This window comes from Musca vetustissima, unplaced genomic scaffold, assembly GCF_032173495.1.
Source record: "Musca vetustissima isolate MV318-11 ecotype Yass unplaced genomic scaffold, APGP_CSIRO_Mvet_v1 utg84621, whole genome shotgun sequence".
Lineage (NCBI taxonomy): Eukaryota > Metazoa > Arthropoda > Insecta > Diptera > Muscidae > Musca > Musca vetustissima.
The window spans coordinates 19,245-45,971 of NW_026876068.1; the positions used below are offsets into that span (position 1 = coordinate 19,245).

At 35.5% G+C, this 26,727-nt stretch overlaps 1 protein-coding gene across 1 annotated transcript; it reads left to right on the plus strand.

Moving 5' to 3' along the window:
• The first annotated feature begins 299 nt into the window (after positions 1 to 299).
• On the plus strand, positions 300 to 10,821 carry LOC133338599 (attractin-like protein 1). The gene is made up of 8 exons (XM_061546765.1): positions 300 to 742; positions 4,833 to 5,087; positions 5,168 to 5,473; positions 6,501 to 7,466; positions 7,542 to 9,441; positions 10,341 to 10,427; positions 10,494 to 10,575; positions 10,635 to 10,821. Exons 1-8 carry the CDS (start codon positions 300 to 302, stop codon positions 10,787 to 10,789), a joined length of 4,194 nt encoding a protein of 1,397 aa, XP_061402749.1. The 3' UTR covers positions 10,790 to 10,821.
• Positions 10,822 to 26,727: the final 15,906 nt, after the last annotated feature.

A 26,727-nucleotide genomic window follows, 5' to 3' on the forward strand; every position in this document is an offset into this window, starting at 1 on the left:
ACGAAAGACGGACGGACGGACGTATGTAACAAAACAATTGTGGTGTAGTGTTGTTGTTTTTGTTGGTGTGGAGAGTGTGTCGGTGTGTGTGCGTTTGCTTTTGAATGTAAGGTGAAGACGACGAAGAAAAAGCAACACTAAACGACATCCAGAATTAAACCAAAAACCATACCATCATCATCGCCATCATTGTCTCGTCGCCGTCGTTGTCTCAGCCATCGTCCATTGTGCGGTGGACAGACGGACAGACCGACCGAAAGTGCTAAGTAGGGCTTAAACGGCTTTCACAACACAAGAAAATGTGTTGTGTGGACAACACAACACTGAAACTGGACGACACGACGGACGAAGAAGATCGAGCCAAATATTATAGAACCCGCCGTCATCACAGCAGCAATAGTTCCGCAACAGCAATACAACAACAACAATGTTGTTATGTACTGCACACAGAACAGCAGCAAGAGCCGCAACAGCAGCAACATTCACAACAGCAGCAGCAACACCATCAGTATATTCCAGCCTCAACGGCCCGTACATTTAATAGCAAATATCGTCGAAAATATCTTCTGCTGCTGATATGCGTCCTATTCCACATCTGTTCGAGCAGTTTGGCCCGTGTCACAGCCTATAATTGTACCGCCGCAGGGGGTTGTCAAAATAATGGTAGCTGTCGTGATGGCCAGTGTATCTGTGCCGATGGCTGGCAAGGTCCAGAATGCCAATTTTGCGGTGGTAAAGTAAGGTAGGTGGGATGGTATTGAATTAACTTAAAATTTTAGTATCTTCTTGTTGTTCTTCTTCTTTTTCTATTTTAGGTAAAAAAGGGTGATAATTTTGAAACGAAAAAATTGATAAATGAAATCTTTTTTATGATTCATGCTACTTAAAACAAATTATTAGAGAATGAGAGGCGAAGGGATTGACGAACTGACTAACTAATCTAAAATAGGTTAGAACGTTAACTACGCACACACGCACATCCATATGCGGTTCGTTGGTTGGTCGATTGTTTGGTCTTCTTAATTGTTTACCAATAATTATTAGAGAGCTGTCGGAGGGAAATTTGTTTTCTTTTCATTGATGATGATGATGAGAACGATTTATTGATTGATGTTGAACTAGATTTTGTGGTACTTCGTCAGTGGTTTGAGTTAACGTTTTCTAATTGAAAACAGTAGCTGAAAATATTAGAAATGTAAACTCCATGACTACTATTCGTAATATATTCTTTTGATGGACTTAAACATGGGTACTTTCCCGACAGCTACAATACGTCTTCATCTCGGTCAAGAATTGCCAACTCAGCTAACACATTGTTTTCAGTATAATTCCAGTCAAGGGTAATATTCTGACCATTTCTTATGATCAAAAATATTACTCGTCGTAAAAATTGGGCTCCATGGTTCCTTTCACCGCCATGGTTCTTTTTAAATGACTATCGAAGTACTTCCGTGTAACACTCTGGTACAGAGTATAATCAGGCTTTCAATGCTTTTCAAATTGCTTATAAAGGCTTTCATATACCTCGTTTTTTAAAAGAATCTCTTCAGTCTCTCTTAAAAAATGATCAGCGTCTTGTAGAGTGTGAGTTTGGTCTGGCGAGAGGTGGCCTTGTTTCTTAACCGCTTACTAAGACCATAGTAGCATCTGTCTGTTGGCCAACGCTATTCTCCTCCGAATTTCAAACCTGATTATGTCATTAGCTTTATTTATGGCGGTAACAAGGCATATAAATCTTTGACTACATCGAAGCTGTAGTTCTCAAGTTCCACAGTTTATCTGAGTCTACTGGACGTCTTGCTCGTTGATACCATCTGCTTGGTTCAAAGGTACCGGTAAGGTAAAATTACCGGCGTAGGAAAGTAACATGTGCTTTTTGGTGTGCAGATCTTTTCCAGCTGGATGTTAAAAAGATTACATGATAAACTGTCACTTTGTCCGAATCCTCGTTCGGCATTGAAGGGAGAGGTCCTTTCCGACTTTAACTGCTGATCTTGTGCCTCGCTCAAAGTTATACTACATAGCCGTATTAATTTTGCAGGAATGCCGAACACAGACATGGCTTTAAAAACTTCTGAGCGGATTATGCTGTTGAATGCGGCTTTAAAGTCGACGAATAGGTGTAATGTGTCTAAGTATTTGGTGCAGAGTGAAAATCTGGACAATGGTGGATTTGCCAGGCCTGAAGCCGCATTGGTATGGTCCAATAATGCATTGGCTTCGGTCATCCAAACACCGCGCTGGATAGCACTTTAAATGCGATGAGGAGGAGACTTAATCCTCTATAGTTGCCACATATCTTGTCTTGTCTCCTTTTTTTGTGCACGAGACACAAAACTTTAACATTTCGCTTCTATCAATGAGGAATCCTCTAGCAGAGTCATTGCTAGGTGTTTCGAGCTCTCAGGACATTACTATAGTTTGTCCATCGTTCCTTCCGTATTCCGTATTCATCCTGGTTAATTTTGAGAAACCCGTCGATTTCGTGGAGCCCGATCAGCGTACATTCATGAATTATAATAAAGCCAATTGGCACGGCAAAATTTATTGAGGCCTTCTTAAGTTCTATGCCGCCCCTCGCATGTTCCAGAAAGGGCGAGAAAATATTCCGTGAAATTATTCTAAAAGCGTCAAAACGCTTCATTTCTGTGGCATGTTATCGGCCGTGTAATCCCAACCATCACAGTGATGGATGATCCACCTCCGCCATATATCCGTCAGGAGTTCAGGCGCTATCGTCCATTCAATTGGACGTTAAATGATCGTCGATAGCGAACGCGATGAAATCTATGCATCAACAGAGGGTCTGACTATTTTTAGTAAAGCTATCGAAGCTATAGATATGGATATTTGTAGACGTGCTATCTCATCTATTTCAAACACTATTTTCTTACGGGCTATCTGTATTATAAATGTAGATTCCAAAATCAGTTTTTGAAGTGAAGTTTTATCAGTGCTCTCTTTGAAATTTTCAAGGAATTATTTGAAGTTCTATCAGAGCCACGAAATTGGATTTTTGAAGGCCTTGGAATTTTAATTTGATTTGGAAGGTTATACGATCTGCGAATATTTGTTGACGATTTTATTTATCGTATTTTTCAAGAAATTAGTCTGAATTTTTGAACGAAATTTTTATATTGCTATCTGAGTTATAAGAGTGGACTGTTTCTTTGCTAAAAGTGTGGATTTTAATGGCTATTTTGTGGATTATCTGAGCAAAAAAAACTAAAATATAATTCTTCACAATTCGAACAAACCAAAAACTAACACCTTGACCATAAATTGTAGTCATGAACTTTTGTCTACACCAACATTTTTTTGTTGGAAACAAACAGAGCGTATCGCACAAAATACCGATTATTCAATACCACATCATCATGAGGTTCAATTCCAAACCAAAAAAGGTTTGTTAAAATTTGAAGGTTAAAAAACACAGAAGTACATGGTAATGGCACCAGGGATTATTTCGTATTTCTTTTCACACATCATTTCCATTTCGAGTCAACCAAAAAATAACAAACAGAGACATGTAATGGAAACCAGAGAGAAAAAAACTTAATCAGGTGTACAAATTATGTATGACTGAGAAGAAGAAGAAAAAAGTGCAAAAATAGTTTTGAGATGACCTTTTTTCGCTGATAACAGAATCTACACAAAAATTGTCGATTAGTGGCATAATAAAAAAAAATAATTTGCAAACTTTGTAAATTACATGTGAATGTTTCAAGGCGGATTAGGGTTATAAGCAATGATTTGTTATTTATAAATCATTATGTAAGAATTTTGAATTTTTATAAAGCTATAGGCGTGGATTTTTAAAAGACAATTTTTCCACGGATAACTCAGCTATAGGTGAGGATTTTTAAAAGACAATTTTTCCACGGAAAATTTTTCTATAGGCGTGAATTTTTAAAAGACAATTATTGCAGGAAGATCTCAGCTATAGGCGTGGATTTTTAAAAGACAATTTTTCCATGGATATCTCAGCTATAGGCGTGGATTTTTAAAAGACAATTTTTCCATGGATATCTCAGCTATAGGCGTGGATTTTTAAAAGACAATTTTTCCATGGATATCTCAGCTATAGGCGTGGATTTTTAAAAGACAATTTTTCCATGGATATCTCAGCTATAGGCGTGGATTTTTAAAAGACAATTTTTCCATGGATATCTCAGCTATAGGCGTGGATTTTTAAAAGACAATTTTTCCATGGATATCTCAGCTATAGGCGTGGATTTTTAAAAGACAATTTTTTTCAAGGGTCACCACAAGGCGTGGATTTTTAAAAGACAGTTTTTTCAAGGGTCACCTCAAGGCGAGGATTTTTTAAAGACTATTTTTTCGAGGGTCACCACAAGGCGTGGATTTTTAAAAGACAATTTTCCACGGATAACTCAGCTATAGGCGTGGATTTTTAAAAGAAAATTTTTTTTCCAGCTATAGGCGTATTTTTAAAAGACAATTTTTCCATGGCTATAGGCGTGGATTTTTAAAAGACAATTTTTCCACGGATATCTCAGCTTTATGCGTGGATTTTTAAAATACATTTTTTCTAGGGATATCTCAGATATATGCGTGGATTTTTAAAAGACAATTTTTCCACGGATATCTCAGCTATATGCGTGGATTTTTAAAAGACAATTTTTGGAGGACTTTGTGTTTGTATTTTTTATTTTTGAAGTGCTATACAATGTGATATTTTTTTATCTTTCCAACCGTTTTTAAATCCATAATTTATTACGTTTATCTTAATATTTTACAATGCCTTTGTTTATATTAATTATTTATCTTACTCATATACATATATATTAATTTTTTGTATTTGCTTCTAGACTACATCATCCCAGTGGTGTCATACACGATGGCTGGGGTAATTATTCCGTCAGTGTTAAATGCAGTTGGCTGATCGATGCCAGACCCCAGCATACAACAAATCATACACATGGTGGCAAACAAGTGTCGTCGCTGTCATCGCCACCGCCCACCATTCGTATGCATTTGCGAGAATTTGCAACGGAATGTGGCTGGGACCATTTGTATATATACGATGGCGATAGTGTTGATTCTTCGCTATTGGCAGTTTTTAGGTAAGTGAACTGAAATATATTTATTCAGATAATGATATTAATGTTATCTTGTTCTTCTTCTTCTATTTTGCTGTTTACAGTGGCCTCATGTATCGTGGCAATTTCTCCATACGTAGTGTACCCCAAGTTATAGCACGTTCAGGTGCCGCATTATTGCATTTCTTTAGCGATGATGCCTATAATATGTCTGGCTTTAATTTATCATATCGCATGAATGCCTGTCCCAGTGATTCGGAAGATGTTGAATGTTCAGGTCATGGCATGTGCAGTAATGGTTATTGTATATGTGATCCGTTGTATAGTGGTGATGCATGTAATATTGCCGCATGTCCGAATAATTGTTATGAGAAAGAGGGTCATGGTGTGTGTAATATAGAAAAGGAGAGGTGAGTATATAACGATTTTTTCGGGGGATATCTTCACTATAGGCGTGGATTATTAAATGACAATTTTTCGAGGGATATCTTCACTATAGCCGTGGATTTTTAAATGACAATTTTTCGAGGGATATCTTCATTACAGGCGTGGATTTTTAATAGAAAATTTTTCGAGGGAAATCTCCACTACAGGCGTGGATTTTTAAAAGACAATTTTTCGAGGGATATCTCCACTACAGGCGTGGATTTTTAATAGACAATTTTTCGAGAGATATCTCCACTACAGGCGTGGATTTTTAATAGACAATTTTTCGGCGTGGATTTTTAAAAGACAATTTTTCGAGGGAAATCTCCACTACAGGCGTGGATTTTTAAAAGACAATTTTTCGAGGGATATCTCCACTACAGGCATATCGACTATAGGATTGCATTTTTAAAGGACAAATTTTCGAGGGATATCTCTACTACAGGCGTGGATTTTTAAAAGACAATTTTTCGAGGGACATATCGACTATAGGATTGCATTTTTAAAAGACAATTTTTCGAGGGATATCTCTACTATAGGCGTGGATTTTTAAAAGACAATTTTTCGAGAGAAATATCGACTATAGGATTAGATTCTTAAAATACTCTTTTTTGAGGGACATATCGACTATAGGATTGGATTTTTAAAATACTCTCTTTCGGGGGACATATCGACTATAGGCGTGGATTTTGAACCATTTTTCGAGGGACATATTGACTATAGGCGTGGATTTTTAATATACCAGTTTTCGAGACATATCTTGACTATATGCGTGGATAGGCGCTTATTTTTAATATACCAGTTTTCGAGACATATCTTGACTATATGCGTGGATAGGCGTCGATTTTTAAAGAACCATTTTTCGAGGTATTTTTGAGCGATAGTCGTGGATTTTTAATAGACATTTTTGGAGGTATTTTTGAGCGATAGGCGTAGATTTTAAAATATTTTCTCTATAGTATTATTTTTTTATTAAAGCCTTTTCTTTTTCTATTTCCGTCCATATTCTAGGTGCATTTGTAAGAAAGAGTATGGCGGCAACGATTGCGGTCAGCTGCGATCCCATGGCATATGGGCAAGCGTAAATGCCCAACTTCCACCCAATGGTACAGCTTCACATGCCGCAGCCGTTTGGCATGATACAATGTATATAATATCCGGCGAATCGTACGGTCGTGGTCGTCTAATGACTGCCTACGATTTCAATAGAGAGATTTGGGAGGCGGTACATCCGGCCAAGGGCACTATGATACCGGCCCAACGTTATGGCATGTCCACTGTGGTACATGGTGATAAAATCTATATGTATGGCGGAGTGGTCAAAGGCACCGGAATTACCAATGAATTGTGGGCCTTTGATATGTCGGCCAAAACATGGGAAAATATTACCGTAATAACAGATGAAGCCTGTCCCGGCCCCACAGCGTACTCAATGTGTGGCCCCTTACATGTGACAGGGCATTCAGCCACCTTGGTGCCTAGTTATGGTGATAAACATGGTCATCGTTATATGATCGTAATATTTGGTCGTTCGCCACAATATGGCTATTTGAATACGGTACAGGAGTACAATTTCAATACCCGCGAATGGAAAATTATCGAAACATCAGGTTATGTAGTGAAGGGTGGTTTCAGCCACAGTGCTGCCTATGATCCGCTGACGGAGAAAGTATATGTTTATGGTGGTATTGTTTCCGAATCGGAGGCCAATCAATATATAACACCACGTTTGTATGCCTATTCACCGTCATCGCGTATATGGACCCTACTGTCGTCGGCACCCAGTGCTCGTCTGCTGCATACAGCGAATTTTGTAAACGAAGGTTTGATGATGGTGTTCGGTGGTAACACACACAACGATACGGCTGAGAGTTATGGAGCCAAGTGTTACAGTCAGGATCTGTTGGTCTATGATGTCATCTGTGATTCGTGGCATAAACAAACCATACCAGCACATTTACAGGCCGATTTGGCGAGGTAAGGCTAAATAGATTTTTTTTTTAATTTCCATTTTTTAATAACCCATATTTTTATCCCCCTGCCCCCTTTTAGATTTGGACACAGTTCAGTGGTTTTCGATGGCAGTCTCTACATTTATGGCGGCTTCAATGGCCAACTTTTGAATGACATGTTACGCTTCACACCCGGCCACTGTGAAATCCACACAAAAGAGGAGAAGTGCAGCAGTGCCCGTCCGGGCGTCAAATGTATCTGGGATGTCCAAATGAGCAAGTGCTTGCAAATTAATCATGTCCAGAAATCGGCTATATTCGGCCGGGAACAATACGACTATGTGGCCTGCCCCTCAAAAGGTCGCTTCGCCATGACCTCACAACTGTTGTTAGACGTCGCCCGTTGCCAGGAACTTAACAATTGCCAATCGTGCGTCTCGAATTCCTATGGCTGTACCTATTGCGGCAATGGCGTCTGCAGCAAGGAACGCTGCCGCGAAACCACTCCCATGACCGCCGTCTTCTATGAAACCTCAAAGGAACATCAACAACAGCAGAGCCAGCAATCGAAATCCCAGTTTGTGGTGGCCACCCCTGCACCGCCCCTTAATATCAAACACTTGGACAATTGTCCAAAATCGGAAGATTTTCGCTCTGCGGCCATTTGTGAACAGCTGCACACCTGCCATGCCTGCGCGGCCAACAGCAACTGTATGTGGGAAGCCGAGCACAATCGCTGTCGTCATTGGGCAAATGGTGTGGGACCGCTGGGCAATCGTACCGTGGACGACATCATCTGTCCGCCCTCGTGTGCCTCCCTCACCAATTGCCACAATTGCACGGAAAACGACTGTATTTGGTGTCAGAACGAGTTGCGTTGCGTCGACCGAAATTCGTACACGGCCAGTTTTCCCTATGGCCAGTGCCGAGAGTGGACCACGCATGTTTACAAGTGTCGCAGTGCTCCGACAACAGCGCTGACGGCGCTGAGCAGCAACAGCACAGCCACCTATATATCGACGGCTCAATGCGGTTTCTACAACAGTTGTTCCCAGTGTTTGGATGATCCGGCCTGTGGTTGGTGTGACGATGGCACCAACACGGGCCTGGGCAAATGCATAGAAGGTGGTGCTCTGATGGCCCACGAACCGGAACAATGTCCTGCTGGCCAGTGGTACTTCACCTCTTGCCCGCTCTGTAACTGCAATGGCCATTCGAAGTGTGAAAAGGGCTCCAGCCAATGCATCCAACCCTGCTCGGATCTCACTTATGGCCAGCACTGTGAAAAATGTACCCGTGGTTATTGGGGAAATCCCATCAATGGTGGCCAGTGTCAGAGATGTGAATGCAACAAACAGGGGGACCTATGTAACCCGGACAATGGCAAATGTTTTTGCAACACCAAAGGCATTGTGGGCGATCACTGTGAGAAGTGCGATTCGCAGAATCATTATCACGGTGATCCCATTGCCTCGACCTGTTTCTATGAACTAACCATTGATTATCAGTTTACATTTAATCTGTCTAAAAAAGAGGATCGTCACTTTCAGAAGATCAATTTTCGTAATTCACCCGTCAAGCCGGAGATTGATGCCGATTTCACAATAACCTGTAGTGTACCGGCCAAGATGAATATTACGGTGAAGAGGGCGGGAGCGCCCATTAATGAAATATTTTCGGGCATAAATTGTTCGACGTTTCGTCATCGTTTCCCCAAGACGGAATTTAATTTTGGCCATTCACCCGAAGACAATAGTTCGTTGACGACCTTTTATGTTTCTGTGTATGACTTCCAGCCACCCATATGGATACAGATAGCGTTTTCACAATATCCGAAATTGAATTTACAACAATTCTTTATAACATTTTCCACATGTTTCCTATTGCTGCTACTGATGGCTGCCATTTTGTGGAAAATTAAACAGAAATATGATATGTTTAGGAGGCGGCAGCGGTTGTTTGTTGAAATGGAACAGATGGCGAGTCGACCGTTTTCACAGGTGAGGGGACATTTTAAAAAACTGTTTTTGTGATTTTTGTAAGGTGTGGATTTTTTTTTAAATATTTATTTTTAATTTTTATTAGACGTATTTTTTTTTTTTTATATTTTTATTATTTGACGAAATTTGGAGCGTAATTTAGTTCTGGAAAAATCGGAAAATTTAGATTTAGATATAGCTCCCATATATATATTTTCGTCCGATTTAATGTAAATGGTGCACCAAAGTCCCTATATAACTTTCGATTTGCACGAAATTTGGCACAGCGTAATGAATTAGGTCTAGAATGATGTGTGTTAAGTTTCGTGAAAATCGGTTCAGATTTAGATATAGCTCCCATATATATTTTGGTCCGATTTAATGTAAATGGTGCACCAAAGTCCCTATATATCTTTCGATTTGCACGAAATTTGGAACAGCGTATTGAATTAGGTCCAGAATGATGTGCGTTAAGTTTCGTGAAAATCGGTGGAGATTAAGATATAGCTCCCATATATATTTTCGTCCGATTTAAGGTAAATGGTGCACCAAAGTCCCTATATGTCTTTCGATTTGCACGAAATTTGGCATAGCGTAATGAATTAGGCCTAGCATGATGTGTGTTAAGTTTCCTGAAAAATTAGTATCGGTTTCAGAATGTCATGTTTATGGATCCAATTTCATTTTACTGGTCATTTAAAAATGCCACGTCTGTTAGGTTCACCTGTTGAATATACCCAAAGTGGCGAAGGGTATCCTATAGTCGGTCCCGTCCGACTTTACTGCTTTCCTTACTGGTTTAAAAAATAATTTTTATAAAATTGTGAAGGCGTGGATTTAAAAAAATAATTTTTATAATTTTTTTTTATTAATTTTTATATTTTTTGTTTAATTAATTTTTAAATTTATTCCACTTTTAGGTGCTAGTGGAAATTGAAAGCCGGGAAAATATTGACCTATCCCTGACCATGGAGGGTATTGCCAATATGAGTAAAAAACGTAAAAAGGTATTCAAAAATTGATAAAATCAAAAACATAAAACCTAAGCTAATTATTTTGTGTTTTTAATTTAGGATTGTCCGAGCCCCATAGCCTTAGAACCTTGCAGTGGAAATCGTGCTGCGGTATTGTCACTTCTAGTCCGTTTACCCACAGGTAAGACAAAAGAATTTAATTGATTCTATTTCCCTTTTTAATTAAAATATCGTTTTTAGGTGGTCTCCAACATGCACCACCTGGTCAATCAGCTGGCCTGGCTGTGGCCAGTGCATTAGTAACACTTGGCAATCCTAGACGTCCATCAATCGATCATACAAAAGAGCCAAAATCTAAGCGTAAACAAAGTCAGCACCCTGATAGTTGTACATAATAATAATAAAAATAAAAACAAACACAAGCAAACGATGAAGATGTTGAAGGTGATTTAGGTGTGAACATAAATTAGGGCGTATACATAAATGTATGTGTTTATTTTTTTAAATAAGAAAACAACAACAAAAGCAGTTTTTATTATAATTATTTTTTTTAATTTATAATTATTATGATCATGATGATTTTATTTATTTAGACTATAAATTGTAACTTATTTTTGTTAATACTATCTACTGAATAATTATATAATGATAATGATAAATAATAATAATACTTGTACTAAAGAAGACATTATGTATTAAGGTGATACCGACAAACAACAGCAACAAAAAAGCAAATTCCCAGAAGAAAACGAAATAAAAAAACATTTTTTGTCATATTTAAAAAATATACAAAACAAACAAAAAAATTTAAAAAAAGAAGTGAAACAAAAGACAGAACAAAAAACAACAACAACATATACAGTTACAAAACAAAATAAATTCATAATTATTATTATTACTTTGAGATTAAGACACACCATTAATAAATTATAATTATTATTATTACTATATATATTTAAATTAAAACAACAACAACAACAAAAAGAAGATGAAGAAATGCATAGAATGTAAATCCTTAAATGAACAGAAATGCAAACAAAAGCAAAACAAAAAATTATAAACAAATAAACTTAAAATGATTCCAAAACAAAAAAAACAATTCAAAATAAAAAAAAAAAATTAAAAAAAAAACAAACAAGTATGTGTTTAATTTTTAATTGCAATATAAATAAATTAAGAAAATAATTTTTATATTTTATAAAAAAAAACAGTAAGGAAAGTAGTAAAGTCGGACGGGCCCTTCACCACTTTGGGTAAATTCAACAGATGAATCCTAACAGACGTCGAATTTTTGAAGGACCATTAACATGAAAATGGATCCATAAACATGTCATTATGCAACCGATACTAAATTTTTTATTTGGTCAGATATGGAAGCTATATCTAAATCTGAACCGATTTTCAGGAAACTTAACACACATCATTCTAGACCTAATTCATTACACTGTAGCAAATTTCGTGCAAATCTAAAGATATATAGGGACTTTGTTGCACCATTTACATAAAATCGGACGAAAATATATATGGGAGCTATATCTAAATCTGAACCGATTTTCAGGAAACTTAACACACATCATTCTAGACTTAATTCATTACACTGTGCAAAATTTCGTGCAAATCGAATGATATATAGGTAATTTGTTGGACCATTTACATTAAATCGGACGAAAATATATAAGGGAGCTATATCTAAATCTCAACCGATTTTCAGGAAACTTAACACATATCATTCTAGACTCAATTCATCACGCTGTGCCAAATTTCGTGCAAATCGAAGAATATATAGGACCGTTGGTGCACTTTTTACATTAAATCGGACGAAACTATAAATGGGTGCTATATCTAAAACTGAACCGATTTTCAGGAAACTTAACACACTTCATTCTGGACCTAATTCATTAGGCTGTGCCAAATTTCATGCAAATCGAAAGATATTAAGGGACATTGGTGCATCATTTACATAAAATCGGACGAATATATGTATAAGAGTTATATCTAAATCTGAACCGATTTTCAGGAAACTTAACACACATCATTCTAGGCCTAATTCATTGCGCTGTACCAAATTTCGTGCAAATCGAAAGATATATAGGGACTTTGGTGCACCATTTACATTAAATCGGACGAAAATATGTATGGGAACTATATCTAAATATTAAAAAAATATTTTTATAAAATTTTCATGGCTTGGATTTTTTAAAAAATAATTTTTATAAAATTTTCAAGGCGTGGATTTTTTAAAAAATAATTTTTATAAAATTTTCAAAAATAATTTTTATAAAATTTTCAAGACGTGGATTTTTTAAAAAATAATTTTTATAGAATTTTCAAGACGTGGATTTTTTAAAAAATAATTTTTATAAAATTTTTAAGGCGTGGATTTTTTAAAAAATAATTTTTATAAAATTTTCAAGACGTGGATTTTTTAAAAAATAATTTTTATAAAATTTTCAAGGCGTGAATTTTTTAAAAGTTATTTTTATAAAATTTTCAAGGCGTGGATTTTTTAAAAAATAATTTTTATAAAATTTTCAAGGCGTGGATTTTTTAAAAAATAATTTTTATAAAATTTTCAAGACGTGGATTTTTTAAAAAATAATTTTTATAAAATTTTCAAGGCGTGAATTTTTTAAAAAATAATTTTTATAAAATTTTCAAGGCGTGAATTTTTTAAAAAATAATTTTTATAAAATTTTCAAGACGTGGATTTTTTAAAAAATAATTTTTATAAAATTTTCAAGACGTGGATTTTTTAAAAAATAATTTTTATAAAATTTTCAAGACTTAAAAACTAATTCTTACAATTGTTTTTTTTTTTTTTAAATTTCCTGTAAGTCATGATTTGTTTTTATAACCCATTTTATTTTAGTTGTTTTTTCGGTATTTAAAAGTTGACAAGTTCCGCATTCATTTCATTTTTGTTTTTCGAAAAACGAAATCATTATTATTGATCACCAATATTTTTTTAGATGAAGCAACAACAATAACAAATCTATGGAAATCACACATACACACACTCCGCATTACAAGCTATGCTGCTGCTGGAAATATCTGCAGCTGGCAATAATGATGCCATTGCTGTGGGCCAAAATATGAGCAATAGACACATCAATGCTTCAGTGAAGGAATGAATGGATGGAGATATTCGTGCTTACATACATACATCCAACCATACATCAATAAAATAGCCACGAAGGTGTGACACTAAATTGATTTCATAATCGTTATCATTAGCGAGCGGTTTTTTGAGTGCAGTCAGCCGCTAAGTATTTTTTCCCCTTCAGTTATTAGAATCTCAAAATCCAAAAGTCTGTCGATTTTCATTGGAATCATAACTGAGGAGGGATTTACCTATCAGTCACAGTATGTATGGCATCGTGGTAATATATTTGATAGCTAGTACTTTATTTGGAGGTTTTCGGTGACACGCAGAAGGTCATAAAGCCCAAAATACATGAATAACCACCAAAAATCAAAATACCAAAGACTGAACTTTGTGACGTCAGAATTACACTAGGCTGCAGCAAAAAAAATATTTTTTTTTTAAATCCACATTTTGAAAAATTTATTAAAATAATTTGAAAAACCTCGTCTTTGAAAATTGTATATTTTTTTAAATCCACGTCTTTGAAAAATTTTATAAAAATTACTTAGTATATAGCTGGCTTGTGACAGAACTTCCTTCCATAAGCCGAGCTTAAAAAAGATTTCCAGGCTCGTCGGTCTTGTGCGCAGTTTTTCCAGTTTGAAAGATCATATTTGGCAATATTGTCCTCCGCTTGATCTTTTCATCTTATTCGTGGTCTTCCCCTTCTGCGTGAACCATCTGCCGGTTCGTCTTTATATGCCTTTTGGGTTGGGGCATCTTCATCCATCCTCACAACATGACCTAGCCAACGTAGTCGCTGCAGCTCAATACGTCTAACAATGCCGATGTCCGAGAATAGCTGGTACAGCTCATGGTTCATTCGACGGCGATATTCATCGCCAACGCAGATCGTCAGCCTATATATCTTTCGGAACATTTTTCTCTCAAACACTCCAAGAGCTGTCTCATCTGGTTGCGTAAGTACCCATGCTTCAGATCCATGTAATAGCACGGGTAGTATCAGCGTCTTGTAGAGTGTGAGTTTGGTTGACCATCAATATTCTTCTCCGAATTTCAAAACTGATGTCACTCATTTTATTTATGGCGGTACCAAGGTATATAAAATCTTTGACTACCTCGAAGCTGTAGTTCTCAAGTTCCACTGTTGGTCCGAGTCTACTGGATGTATTGCGCGTTGATACCATCAGGTTGGTCTTCTCGTCGTTTACTGCCAGACCCACTTTGGCAGACTATTTCTCAATTTGTTCAAAGGTGGCTGTTACCGCTCTCAATGTTCGACCCATTATGTCGATGTCATCGGCATAGGCGAGTAACTGGTGTTGTTTGGTGTACAGAGTGTCATTTCTGTTCACTTTTGCCTCTCGTATGACCTTTTCCAGAAGATGTTAAAAAGGTCACACGACAAACTGTCACCTTGTCTGAATCATCGTTCGGTTTTAAAGGTCTCCGAGAGGTCCTTTCCGACTTTAACTGCTGATCTTGTGCCAGTTAAAGTTATTCGAATTAATTTTGCAGGAATGCCGATCGTAAACATGGCTTTAAACACCTCTGAACGGATAGGTCTGTCGAATGCGGCTTTATAGTCGACGAATAGGTGGAATGTGTTGATGTGTTTTTCGTGGGTCTTTTCAGAGTGAAAATCTGGTCAATGGTGGACTTGCCAGGTCTGAAGCCGCATTGGCACGGCCCAATAAAGTCATTGACCATTGGCTTCAGTCGTTCATATAGTCCGCTGGTATTTTCTCATTTTTTGTGCACGGGACACAGGATGCTGAGTTTCCAATCATTGGACATGCATTCCTCTAGCCAAATTGACCAGCATCTGATCACCAGTCTTGAATAGTTCGGCTTGTAAACCATCGGCACCTGCTGATTTATTATTCTTCAGCCGATTGATTGCTATTCTGACCTAGGTGGTATACACTCTATACCATCATCTCTTATTGGTTCTGGGGTATCCTCTTCACCGCTACTATTTGATACCAGAAGTTTTTCAAAATGCTCCCTCCAGATCCTCAGCACGCTGTCTGTATCTGTCACCAGGCTCCTTCTTTATCTCTACAGGATGATGTGCCTGCACCAAAGCCTTCGGTTTGGGGTTTTACCCGTTGGTAGAATTTTCGGACTTCATTCTGACTCCCGTACATCTCGATTTGCTCACGCACACGTTTTTCTTGTTCTTTCTTCTATTTTCTGAAAACGTTTCTCCTCTCTCCTTTTTCTCCCGATAATTTTCCTTCGCATTACGTGTTGCTATTGCCTGCAGGGTTGCCCTATACGCTGCGTTTTTCACATCAGTAGCATTACGACACTCCTGATCGTACCATGGGTTTCTTGGTGGTGGTTTTGGTACCCAAGTGTTGCTTTTGCTGCGGTTTGTAGGGAGTGGGCGATTCATTGTCATTGTGCTTCTATATTATCGGGACAAGAAGTGTTTTCGTCAAGCAGGTGGGTATGTCTGCTATATGTTGTGTTTGCAGCTTTTCGACGTCGAGTTTCCGTGTTACATTACCTTTGCTGTTACATTAAGACGAATGCGAACTTTGGCTGTCACAAGGTAATGGTCCGAATCTATATTCGCTCCTCGTATCGATCGAACGTCTAAAACACTGAATGAATGCCTTCCGTCTATCACAACATAATCGATTTGATTTCTCGTTGCTTGATCAGGAAAAATCCAGGTGGCCCTGTGTATACCGATTTGCTTGAATCTGATGCTGCTAACTACCATGTTTTTGATGCCTCGTGGAGGCAGAATTTTCCGACAGTGGAACCAAAAATATTTTCCCTTCCGATTTTTGCATTCAAATTTCCTAGTAGAATTTTATTGTCATGGACAGGGCAGCGGTCATATGGATTTCTTGGCGCTCGTAAAAATTGTCTTTGGTCTGTTTATCTTTGTCTTCGGTCGGAGCATGGGCGCAAATAAGACTGATTTAGAAGAATTTCGCTTTTATGCGGATTATAGCAATTCGTTCATCTACTGAAGTGAATCTGCAGTGTCTAGACGCTCATAAAATATGTCTTTGATCTGCTTATCTTTGTCTTTGGTCGGAGCATGGGCGCAAATAAGACTGATGTAGAAGAATTTCGCTTTCGAATTTTTTCTACTGGAGTGAATATGGAGACGAGGTTTTTTATTCCCCTATTAACCATAAATCCGCAGCCAAATTCATGTCTCGTTTCATGGTAGCTATAATACAGGGCGTAATAATCTGATTTACTTACCCTTGTCCCTTTCTTTCATATTTCCTGTAAGGAAATAATATCGTTTTGTACTTCTTGAGTACATCCGCCAAAGCGAAAACTGCTGATTCGCAGATCGTCAACATTTGGGGGGTTGGATTTTCTGTTTTCGTTGCTTTTTGAAGTAAGGGGGGTTTTCCGAGTGTGGACAACTAATCCGACGCCTCAACCCATTTTTTATAGTTCTTATGGGTGAACTCGGCATATACTAGGTTACTATTACAAATGGTGATGAAAATAGCTACCCTAGGTGACACCATACAATAAATTAAAAAAATCCACGCCATGAAAATTTTTTTAAAATTATTTTTTAAAAAATCCAGGCCTTGAAAATTTTTTTAAAATTTTTTTTTTAAAAAATCCAGGCCTTGAAAATTTTTTTAAAATTATTTTTTAAAAAATCCAGGCCTTGAAAATTTTTTTAAAATTATTTTTTTAAAATTATTTTTTAAAAAATCCAAGCCTTGATTTTTTTTTAATTATTTTTTAAAAAATCCACGCCTTGAAAATTTTTGTTAAAATTATTTTTTAAAAAATCCCCGCCTTGAAAATTTTATAAAAATTATATTCTTCAAAAATCTGCCTATATTCTGTAGCCCAGTGTTAAAATGTTAACAAAAATAGTTTAACTGGAAATGTCAGTTGATGAATAATATTTGACCATGTATGTGTGCCTCCGCAAGGGGGGTGTGGGACTACCCCTTGTGAGAAATATTTATTTTATTGTCGCTTTTGTTATTGACTTCTGCAAAAAAAAACGGTCTTTGTAAATTTAATAAAGACAAACAAAAAATAAACACTTGTTACCGCATTGCAACCACAACATGTTTGAATCAAACAAACATGCAACCAGCCTCGGCAATTGCTTAAGCCTTTGCCTGGCTGCCAAGCTCCATAGCGAACAACAAAGTGAACTTTTGTTTAATAGCGAAAAGTCCGTTGTCGTGTAAACAACAACATCGACAGAGAACCGAACTCTGTGTCGTTTTTATCCCCCATTTGTTTTGGGTTCGTGGTTAATAACGTTAACGTTTATGTCTTAAGTCTTTCGATTTGCAGTGTGTGATAAAGAGATTATGAGAGAGAGAGTGCTTGTTTCTTAAGTCTTTTTAATAAATTGTTAATGGAAACCTTTTCAAAAATAAATTTTCAAGTGAAATTTTGAAAATAAAAAATATTGAAAACGAAAGAAAAAAAATAAAAAAAATTGGAATTTTTTCACCAATCAAAATCATACCAACCTAAATTTTGTTTTGGATTAAAAAAAGTGAGTGTGTTTTTTTTTTTGCATTTTTTGTGTGAGTGATCAATGAATACATAAATAGCTATTTCACAGATTATGTAATTTATTTTTAACGGATTTTTATTTTATGTGTTTTTTTTTGAGAGGGATTTTACAAAAATTTGAATTTAGTCCAAGAGAGAGGAAAAAGTAAAATTTTTAAATTTATTTCAAAACGATTTTTTGCTCCCAAACAACAATTGTCTTTGTCATGTGTGAATTGTCAAGTAGTGTGGGTCACAACCAACCACCCACCCTCAATTTTACCTCTCACTATTTCCAACAAAAAAAAATAAAGAAAAAAAACAACAAAAGTGAACTAACTAACAAAAAAAAAAAAAAAGACTGAACAAAAAATATCAAAACGAGGTCATTTGTCATTACTGGCTATAGTTTTCACTACGCAACATCATCCGCTACAGGCAGTCTGCCCGCCAGACAGCCAGCCAACCAACCAACTAGACAGTCATCACTCACTAATATATGTGTGTGTCTTCATCACCTACATACGGACTTACAAACATTTACAATTAACAAAAAAAGGCAACATCAATGCCAAAACCAACAACAACAACAACAAATTGAACTGGAAAAGTTTAACAAAAAAATTTAAAAAAAAACTCAGCACTAGAATAAAAAATCGTTAAACCTTTTTAAGCGTGAAATGAAAAGAGTGTTTTACAACAACAATAACAATAAAAAACAATGTGTTTTCTAAACAAACAACAGAACTGTAATTCCGCTATAGAGTCATTCATTCTATTTGATGTTGTTGCCTTTGTTTCCGTGAAAATTTATTTCCATTTAGTGAAAACATTTTTTAGCAGAAAATAACGAACAAAAAACAACAACAAGAAAAACAAACAAAAATTTTAGCAATCGTAAAAAGAAATTTGTTTTGGCAATTTAAAAAAAAAAAAATTATTAAAAAATGTTTAATCTGAAACGATTTTCACGAAACTTAACGCACATCATTCTAGACTTAAGCCAGTACCATATGCCAAATTTCATGCAAATCGAAATATATATGGGGAATTTGTTACACCATTTACATTAAATCGGACGAAAATATATATATGGGAGCTATATCTAAATCAGAACCGATTTTCACGAAACTTATCACACATCATTCTAGACTCAATTCAGGTCGCTATGCCAAATTTCGTGAAAATCGGAGGATACATGGGGACTTTGGCGCACCATTTACATAAAATCGGACGAACATATATGTGGGAGCTATATCTAAATCTAAACCGATTTTCAGGAAACTTAGCACACATAATTTTAGACCCAATTCCGTACTTACTTATTTAGCTAGCTTGTGACAGAACTTTCGTTCCATAAGCCGAGCTTAGAAAAGATTTCCAGGCGCGTAGGTCTTTTGCGCAGTTTTTCCAATTTGAAAGACCATTTTCGGCAACGTATTCTTGGCCTTCTCCTTCTACGGGAACCATTACTTGGCTCACTTTTATATGCCTTTTGAGCTGGGGCATTCTCATTCATTCTTACAACATGACCTAGCCATCGTAATCGCTGCAACTCAATACGACTGACTATGTCGATGTCCAAGAATAGCTGGTACAACTCATGGTTCATTCGACGCCGATATTCACCGTCAACGTAGATCGGCCCATAGATCTTTCGGATAATTTTTCTCCCAAACACTCCAAGAGCTGCCTCATCTGCTTGCGTAAGTACCCATGCTTCAGATCCATATAACAGTACGGGTAGTATCAGCATCTTCTATAGTGTGAGTTTGGTCTGACGGGAGGTGGCCTTGTTTCTAAACTGCTTACTTAGACCATAGCATCATCTGTTGGCCATCAAAATCCTTGTCCGAATTTCCTCGAAGCTGTACTTCTCAAGTTCCACAGTTCGTCCGAGTATACTGGACGTCTTGCGCTTTGATACCATCAGCTTGGTCTTCTTGCCGTTTACTGCCATATCCACTTTGGCAGACTCCTTCTCAATTTGTTCAAAGGTTGCTGTTACCGCTCTCAGTGTTCGACCTATTATGTCGATGTCATCGGCGTAGGCGAGTAACTGGTGTTGTTTGGTGTACAGAGTGCGATTTCTGTTCATTTTTGCCTCTCGTATGACCTTTTCCAGCATGATGCTCAAAAGATCACACGACAAACTATCACCTTGTCTGACTCCTCGTTCGGTATTAAAAGGCTCCGAGAGGTCCTTTCCGACTTTAACTGCTGATCGTGTGCCAGTTAAAGTTATCCTGCACAGCCGTATTAATTTTGAAGGAATGCCAAACGTAGACATGGCTTTATACACCTCTGAACGGATAGGGATGTCGAATGCGGCTTTATAGTCGACGAATAGGTAAAAATGTGTCGATGTGTTTTTCGTGGATTTTTTCCAGGATTTGGCGCAGAGTGAAAATCAGGTCAATGGTGGAATTGCCAGGTCTTATGCCGCATTTGTATGGTCCAATAGTGTTATTGACCATTGGCTTCAGTCGTTCACACAGCACACTGGATAGCACCTTATATGCGATGGGAAGGAGATTTATTCCTCTATAGTTGGCACATATCGTCTTGTCTCCTTTTTTTGCGTACGGGACACAGGATGCTGAGGTTCCAATCATTGGGCATGCATTCTTCTAGCCAAATTGTACTAATCAGGTGGTGCATGCTCCTTACCAGCATCTGACCACCAGTCTTGAATAGTTCGGCTTGTAACCCAACGGCACCTGCTGCTTTATTATTCTTCAGCCGATTAATTGCCTTAATGACCTCATCTTGGCTAGGTGATATTCACTCTATACCGTCATCTATTATTACTTCTTAAGACCTATAGGCGTGGATTTTATAAAGAAATTTCTTAAAACCAATAAAGCTGAAGCTATTCCAATTTTTTTTCTATTAAATTATTAAAAAAAAGTTAATATTTTTTACAACATTTTTTTTTGAAAAAATAGTAGGGGAGAGGGGGGCACCTTTGAACACTTTTTGCTTTCAAGCCTTATAAAATTTTTTATTTTATAATTTTTAGTTTCTTATAAATTTTAACTAATAGGTACATATGTAACCTTTAAAATGAATATACATATGACATACTATAAGCTTGATAAATATATTTCATTACTGTTTTAATGGACGAACTCAAAGTGTTCAAAACTGCCCCCCCAGGGGGGCATGAACAAGGCTTGACATTTTTGAACGACATGGTTTTTTACAGTGTTTATGTTCAAATATGTATGTATTTTATTAATACATATCAGAAATGCATTAATTCATTAAAAAATATATAAAAAATTTTCAAAATTTTAAAAATTTAGATCAAAAGTTATTAAAACATAAAATGACTTAAAAACAAAAATTAATATTGTGAAAAATACAGTTAATTTCGTAATCTTATTAACCGATTTGAAATTTTGAGAAATCGAAGCCAAAAGTTAAAAACTTCTGTTTTTACTCGAGTTTAATGGGCATGTTCAAAGGTGCCCCACCCATGGCATTTTACGGAAATTTAAAATAACTTTTTTTGTAATAAATATATATGAAAGAAAATACATAAGTTATGTTTGAAATGATTGTTGGAATGCAAAAAATTTGTTTGACGAAAGAAAACTATCACATAATTCTTCCTGCGCCCTTACAACCAAATGAATAAAAGTTTACAATCACACTGAGAAAACATGGTCACCCATGCACAAATTTTCAACAACTGGAAAAGCAAGCCAAAGTGGTTTACGCTTATAGAGGACAAGATTGCCATATACAAAAATGTGGTTGCAGGTCGGAAAAATATTAAACCAAGATTTTATGAGCGCTGTTCAAAGGTGCCCCACGTTCAAAGGTGCCCCCCTCTCCCCTATACATAAAAAAATATAACAAATTAACAATATACTTATATATAAAAAATAAAATTTATTTTCATAATACTTTTCATTTGAAAAAAATATAAAAAAACACAATTTAAAAAAAATTGTTAAACATATTTTCCCCATTTTTTATTTTTCCCGTGAAAAAAAATTACCCCCTATAAAAAATCATAACTGCAATTTTTTGCTTTTTGTTGTTGTTATTGTTTTTATTTATTTTTTTTTTAATTTCTCATTGAAAGTACTTTTTTGTTGTTGTTATTGGTTTTTGTACGCACACACACTCTTTTTTTCAAAATCCAGTGCAACTGGTTTTTCTTTTTTCGTTGGAATCAAGCGAAAGCTGTCTGCATAACTGAATTTTCACATGCGGTATTTTGACACCAAAGGGCAACATGACTTTTGGTACTTTATTTTCATAGGGTTTTTTTATTTTTTTCGGTTTAAGGGGGAATCGTAAACAAAAAAAAAAAAGCCAAACAAATTTCACAATATGAAATATTAAACTAGTTTTGTGCACAAGCAAACAAAATAACGGGAATTAATGTAAAATAAAACAAATACAAAAAATGACCAGCGGAACATTTTATATACCACACTGAATTACCGCCATTTTTACTAGCGGCATATAACAAAATAAGGATCCATATATTCTACGAAGAATGCGAAATTACAGTTACTTTGGTTCGGTGGATTTTCATGTATTTTTAGAGATATTTTACCCTTTAATTATATTAAAAAAAATTTATTTAGCCAGTTCGAAGGGAACTATCTAAAATTGTATTTCTTTGGGTATATGATTAATAACCTTAACGCTTGTGTCTTAAGTCTTTTGATTTAAAGTGTGTGATAAAAAGAGAGTGCTTGTTGCTTAAGTCTTTTGTGGAAAATGTTAATAGAAACTTTTTCCAATGTTTTTTAAATGAATTTTTTAATAATTTAGAATTAATTGACTGTAATAAATTTAAAAAAAAAAAATATTTGAATTTAGTTTTGGAACTATTTTACCTTCAAAAGGAGGTATTTTTAAGTGCTACGCTTCTAGCCTCTAAGAACACGAGATATCAAATTACAACCTCTTTTTGGCATCCTCTGAGTACTCAAAATGTCGAATTACAACCACTTATGTTGGAAAATGCGCGTAGGACTAAGACAAAATACCTAAAAAGCACCGGACCTATATGGACAATTTTATAAAGAACCCTAAATTGCATACCCAAAAAGAAGGTCTTAAACCCTGTTGCAGGTCAAAATGTCACATTACTGCCACTTACAAAAAATAGACTTATGGGAGATATTTTAAAATATGGAAATATATTGAAAATTTGTGAATTCAAAATGCGTTATCATTTCTATTTCAAAAAATCGACTAGTCAGATCTACAATAAACAAAGTGTCAAGGAGACCAATTACATTAAAGCAAACTGCTATATATATATGGTGCATCATTTACCTAAAACGGGACGGAAATATATATGGGAGCTATATCTAAATCTGAACCAAATTTTACGAAATTTTACACACATCATTCTAGAGTTAATTCAATACGATGTGCCAAATTTCGTGCAAATCGAAGGACATATAGGGTCTTTAATGCACCATTCACTAAAAGTCGGACGAAATTATATATGGAAGCTATATCTAAATCTGAACCGATTTTCCCGGATCATAAGACACATCATTCTAGATTTTATCCAGTACGCTATGCCAAATTTCGTGCAAGTTGAAATATATATAGGGGCTTTGATATACCATTTACCTAAAATAGGACGAAAATATATATGGGAGCTATATTTTAATCTGAACCGATTTTCAGGAAACCTAACACACATCATTCTATTCAGTACGTTATGCCAAATTTCGTGTAAATCGTGTATAAGGCGTGGATTTTTAAAAGAATATTTTTTTCAGGGCCTGGATTTGTTAAAGAATTTTTTTCAGGGCCCTGTATAAGGCATGGATTTTTTAAAAAATATTTTTTCAGGGCCTGGATTTTTTAAAGAATTTTTTTTTCAGGGCCCTGTATAAGGTATGGATTTTTTAAAAAATATTTTTCAAGGCCCTGTATAAGGCGTGGATTTTTTAGGGAATATTTGTTCAGGGCCTGAACAAGGCGTGGATTTTTTAAAGAATATTTTTCAAGGCCCTGTATAAGGCTTGGATTTTTTAAAGAATATTTTTTCAAGGCACTGTGGATTTTTTAAAGAATATTTTTTCAAGGCCCTGTATAAGGCTTGGATTTTTTAAAGAATATTTTTCAAGGCCTTGTATAAGGCTTGGATTTTTTAATGAATATTTTTCAAGGCCCTGTATAAGGCTTGGATTTTTTAAAGAATATTTTTTCAGGGCCTGTATAAGGCTTGGATTTTTTAAAGAATATTTTTTCATGGCAACTAAAACAGGCGTGGATTTTTTAAAGAATATTTTTTCATGGCCTGTATAAGGCGTGGATTTTTTAAAGAATATTTTTTCATGGCCTGTATAAGGCGTGGATTTTTTAAAGAATATTTTTTCATGGCCTGTATAAGGCGTGGATTTTTTAAAGAATATTTTTTCATGGCAACTAAAACAGGCGTGGATTTCTTAAAGAATATTTTATGAGGGCCCTGTATAAGGCGTGGATTGTTTAAAGAATATTTTTCAAGGCCCTGTATAAGGCGTGGATTTTTTAAAGAATATTTTTCAAGGCCCTGTATAAGGCGTGGATTTTTTAAAGAATATTTTTTCAGGGCCTGTATAAGACGTGGATTTTTTAAAGAATATTTCTTCAGGGCCTGTATAAGACGTGGATTTTTTAAAGAATATTTTTTCAGGGCCTGTATAAGACGTGGATTTTTTAAAGAATATTTCTTCAGGGCCTGTATAAGACGTGGATTTTTTAAAGAATATTTTTTCAGGGCCTGTATAAGACGTGGATTTTTTAAAGAATATTTTTACAAGGCTCTGTGGATTTTTTAAAGAATATTTTTTCAAGGCCCAGTATAAGGCTTGGATTTTTTGAAGAATATTTTTCAAGGCCCTGTATAAGGCTTGGATTTTTTAAAGAATATTTTTCAAGGCTCTGTGGATTTTTTAAAGAATATTTTTTCAAGGCCCTGTATAAGGCTTGGATTTTTTAAAGAATATTTTTCAAGACCCTGTATAAGGCTTGGATTTTTTAAAGAATATTTTTCAAGGCTCTGTGGATTTTTTAAAGAATATTTTTTCAAGGCCCTGTATAAGGCTTGGATTTTTTAAAGAATATTTTTCAAGGCCCTGTATAAGGCTTGGATTTTTTAAAGAGTATTTTTTCAGGGCCTGTTTAAGGTGTAGATTTTTAAAGAATATTTTTTCGGTATTTCTTGTCAACAAACTAAAAAACATTATTTAAAAAACAAAAGACTTAAGACACAAACTTCATAAAGAGCCAGCCTCCCCATCTCTCCCAATGGAGGAATTTATTTTCTAGGAAAATTTTTCATTTTTTTTTTTCAAAAGTGAAAGTTCAAGAGAAGCGATTACAAAGCATCATGTGCGTTACCAACCAACAAACAAACGGAAGTGGAAATTAACAAAAAACAAAAGCAAATCAATTTATGATTGCCATAATTTCCAAAACAAAATTATAACGATTGAATATTTCCCAAAATTAAGTCTTTCCATTTAAGTGGCAATCGTGGAAAATAATTACAAATAATATCAAAATTAACAAAAAAAAAAAAAAAAAACAAAAAGTTTCCACAACATATTACAATGCACACATAATCATTAGCGTAGCATCTCAGTTTAAACGAAAATTAAAATAGAGCGGAGTAGAAATTAAAATTCGCGGTGTGTGGCTTCTCCGTCGCTTACATTTCCTTTTTATGTAAAACACACCAAATTTACGAAATAGTCTATCTTTCTGTTTTTGTTTTGTTTATATTATTTATTTAGTTTCTTAGTCCACAAACACAATGGAAACCCCCGAAATATGTTAAATGCAGACAACATCGCAACATAACCGAAAACATTTTTCTTCTTCTTCTTCTGCAATTTTTTTAGGTCGATTTTTATTTATTTTGATTTGTGTTGTGTGTGTTTTACAGTTTTTGGCCAAATTTAAAATTTGGCAAAGTGTTTTTGGATTCAAGCCATGCATTTCACAATGGCATTAGGAGCAGCCGCCATAACCACACACATACGCCCATTTTCACACTTGCACCACAATTATGGTGTGCCGCAGTGCGGTGTGGTTCGGTACGTTTGGTACATTCACTCTTTTTGTTACTTCTTCGTGTACACAAACATTGTTAAATATATATTTGCAAAATTTGTTTGATTTGTTTTTGTTGTTAAAAAAAATTACAGAAAAATAACATGACTAATGTTTGTTTTTTTGTGTTGTTGTTGTTTAATCACCACTTAAGTGAAATTCAAAAAAAAAAAATTGGACTTACACAATTTCAAATGAAATAGAAATAAAGAAAACATATTTGGTTTTATTTGGAAAATTTTGCCGACGTAAAATCCCTCAAGGTCCGTGAGAGGTCAAATGTATTAAGATTCCTATGTGCGGATTTTGTAAAAAAAAGTTTTTTCGCCCGAGATCTAAACGGGTTTTTTAAATAATATTTTTCAAAGCTGAAGGCGTGGATTTTTTTCTAAGATTTGTGTTCGACCTATAGGCCCGAATTTACAACCAAAAATGTAAGCCTCGTCCGAACTAAAGGCATATATCTCTTAAAGAATAAAGGTGTTTTTAAACTCATTAGCGAGAATTTTTAAAATGATAATCCAAACTTAGCCAGAGATATAAGCAAGGCTTTTTAGACGTGGATTACAAAATGTTCAAGCCTCATACGAACTATAATCGTGGATGTTTAATGAATTTTTTTTT

Coding starts and splice junctions, on each gene's coding strand:
- LOC133338599 (XM_061546765.1), top strand. CDS start 300: ATGTGTTGTGTGGACAACACAACACTGAAACTGGACGACACGACGGAC. Junction 743..4,832: donor TTTTGCGGTGGTAAAGTAAG/GTAGGTGGGATG, acceptor ATTTGCTTCTAG/ACTACATCATCCCAGTGGTG. Junction 5,088..5,167: donor TCGCTATTGGCAGTTTTTAG/GTAAGTGAACTG, acceptor TGCTGTTTACAG/TGGCCTCATGTATCGTGGCA.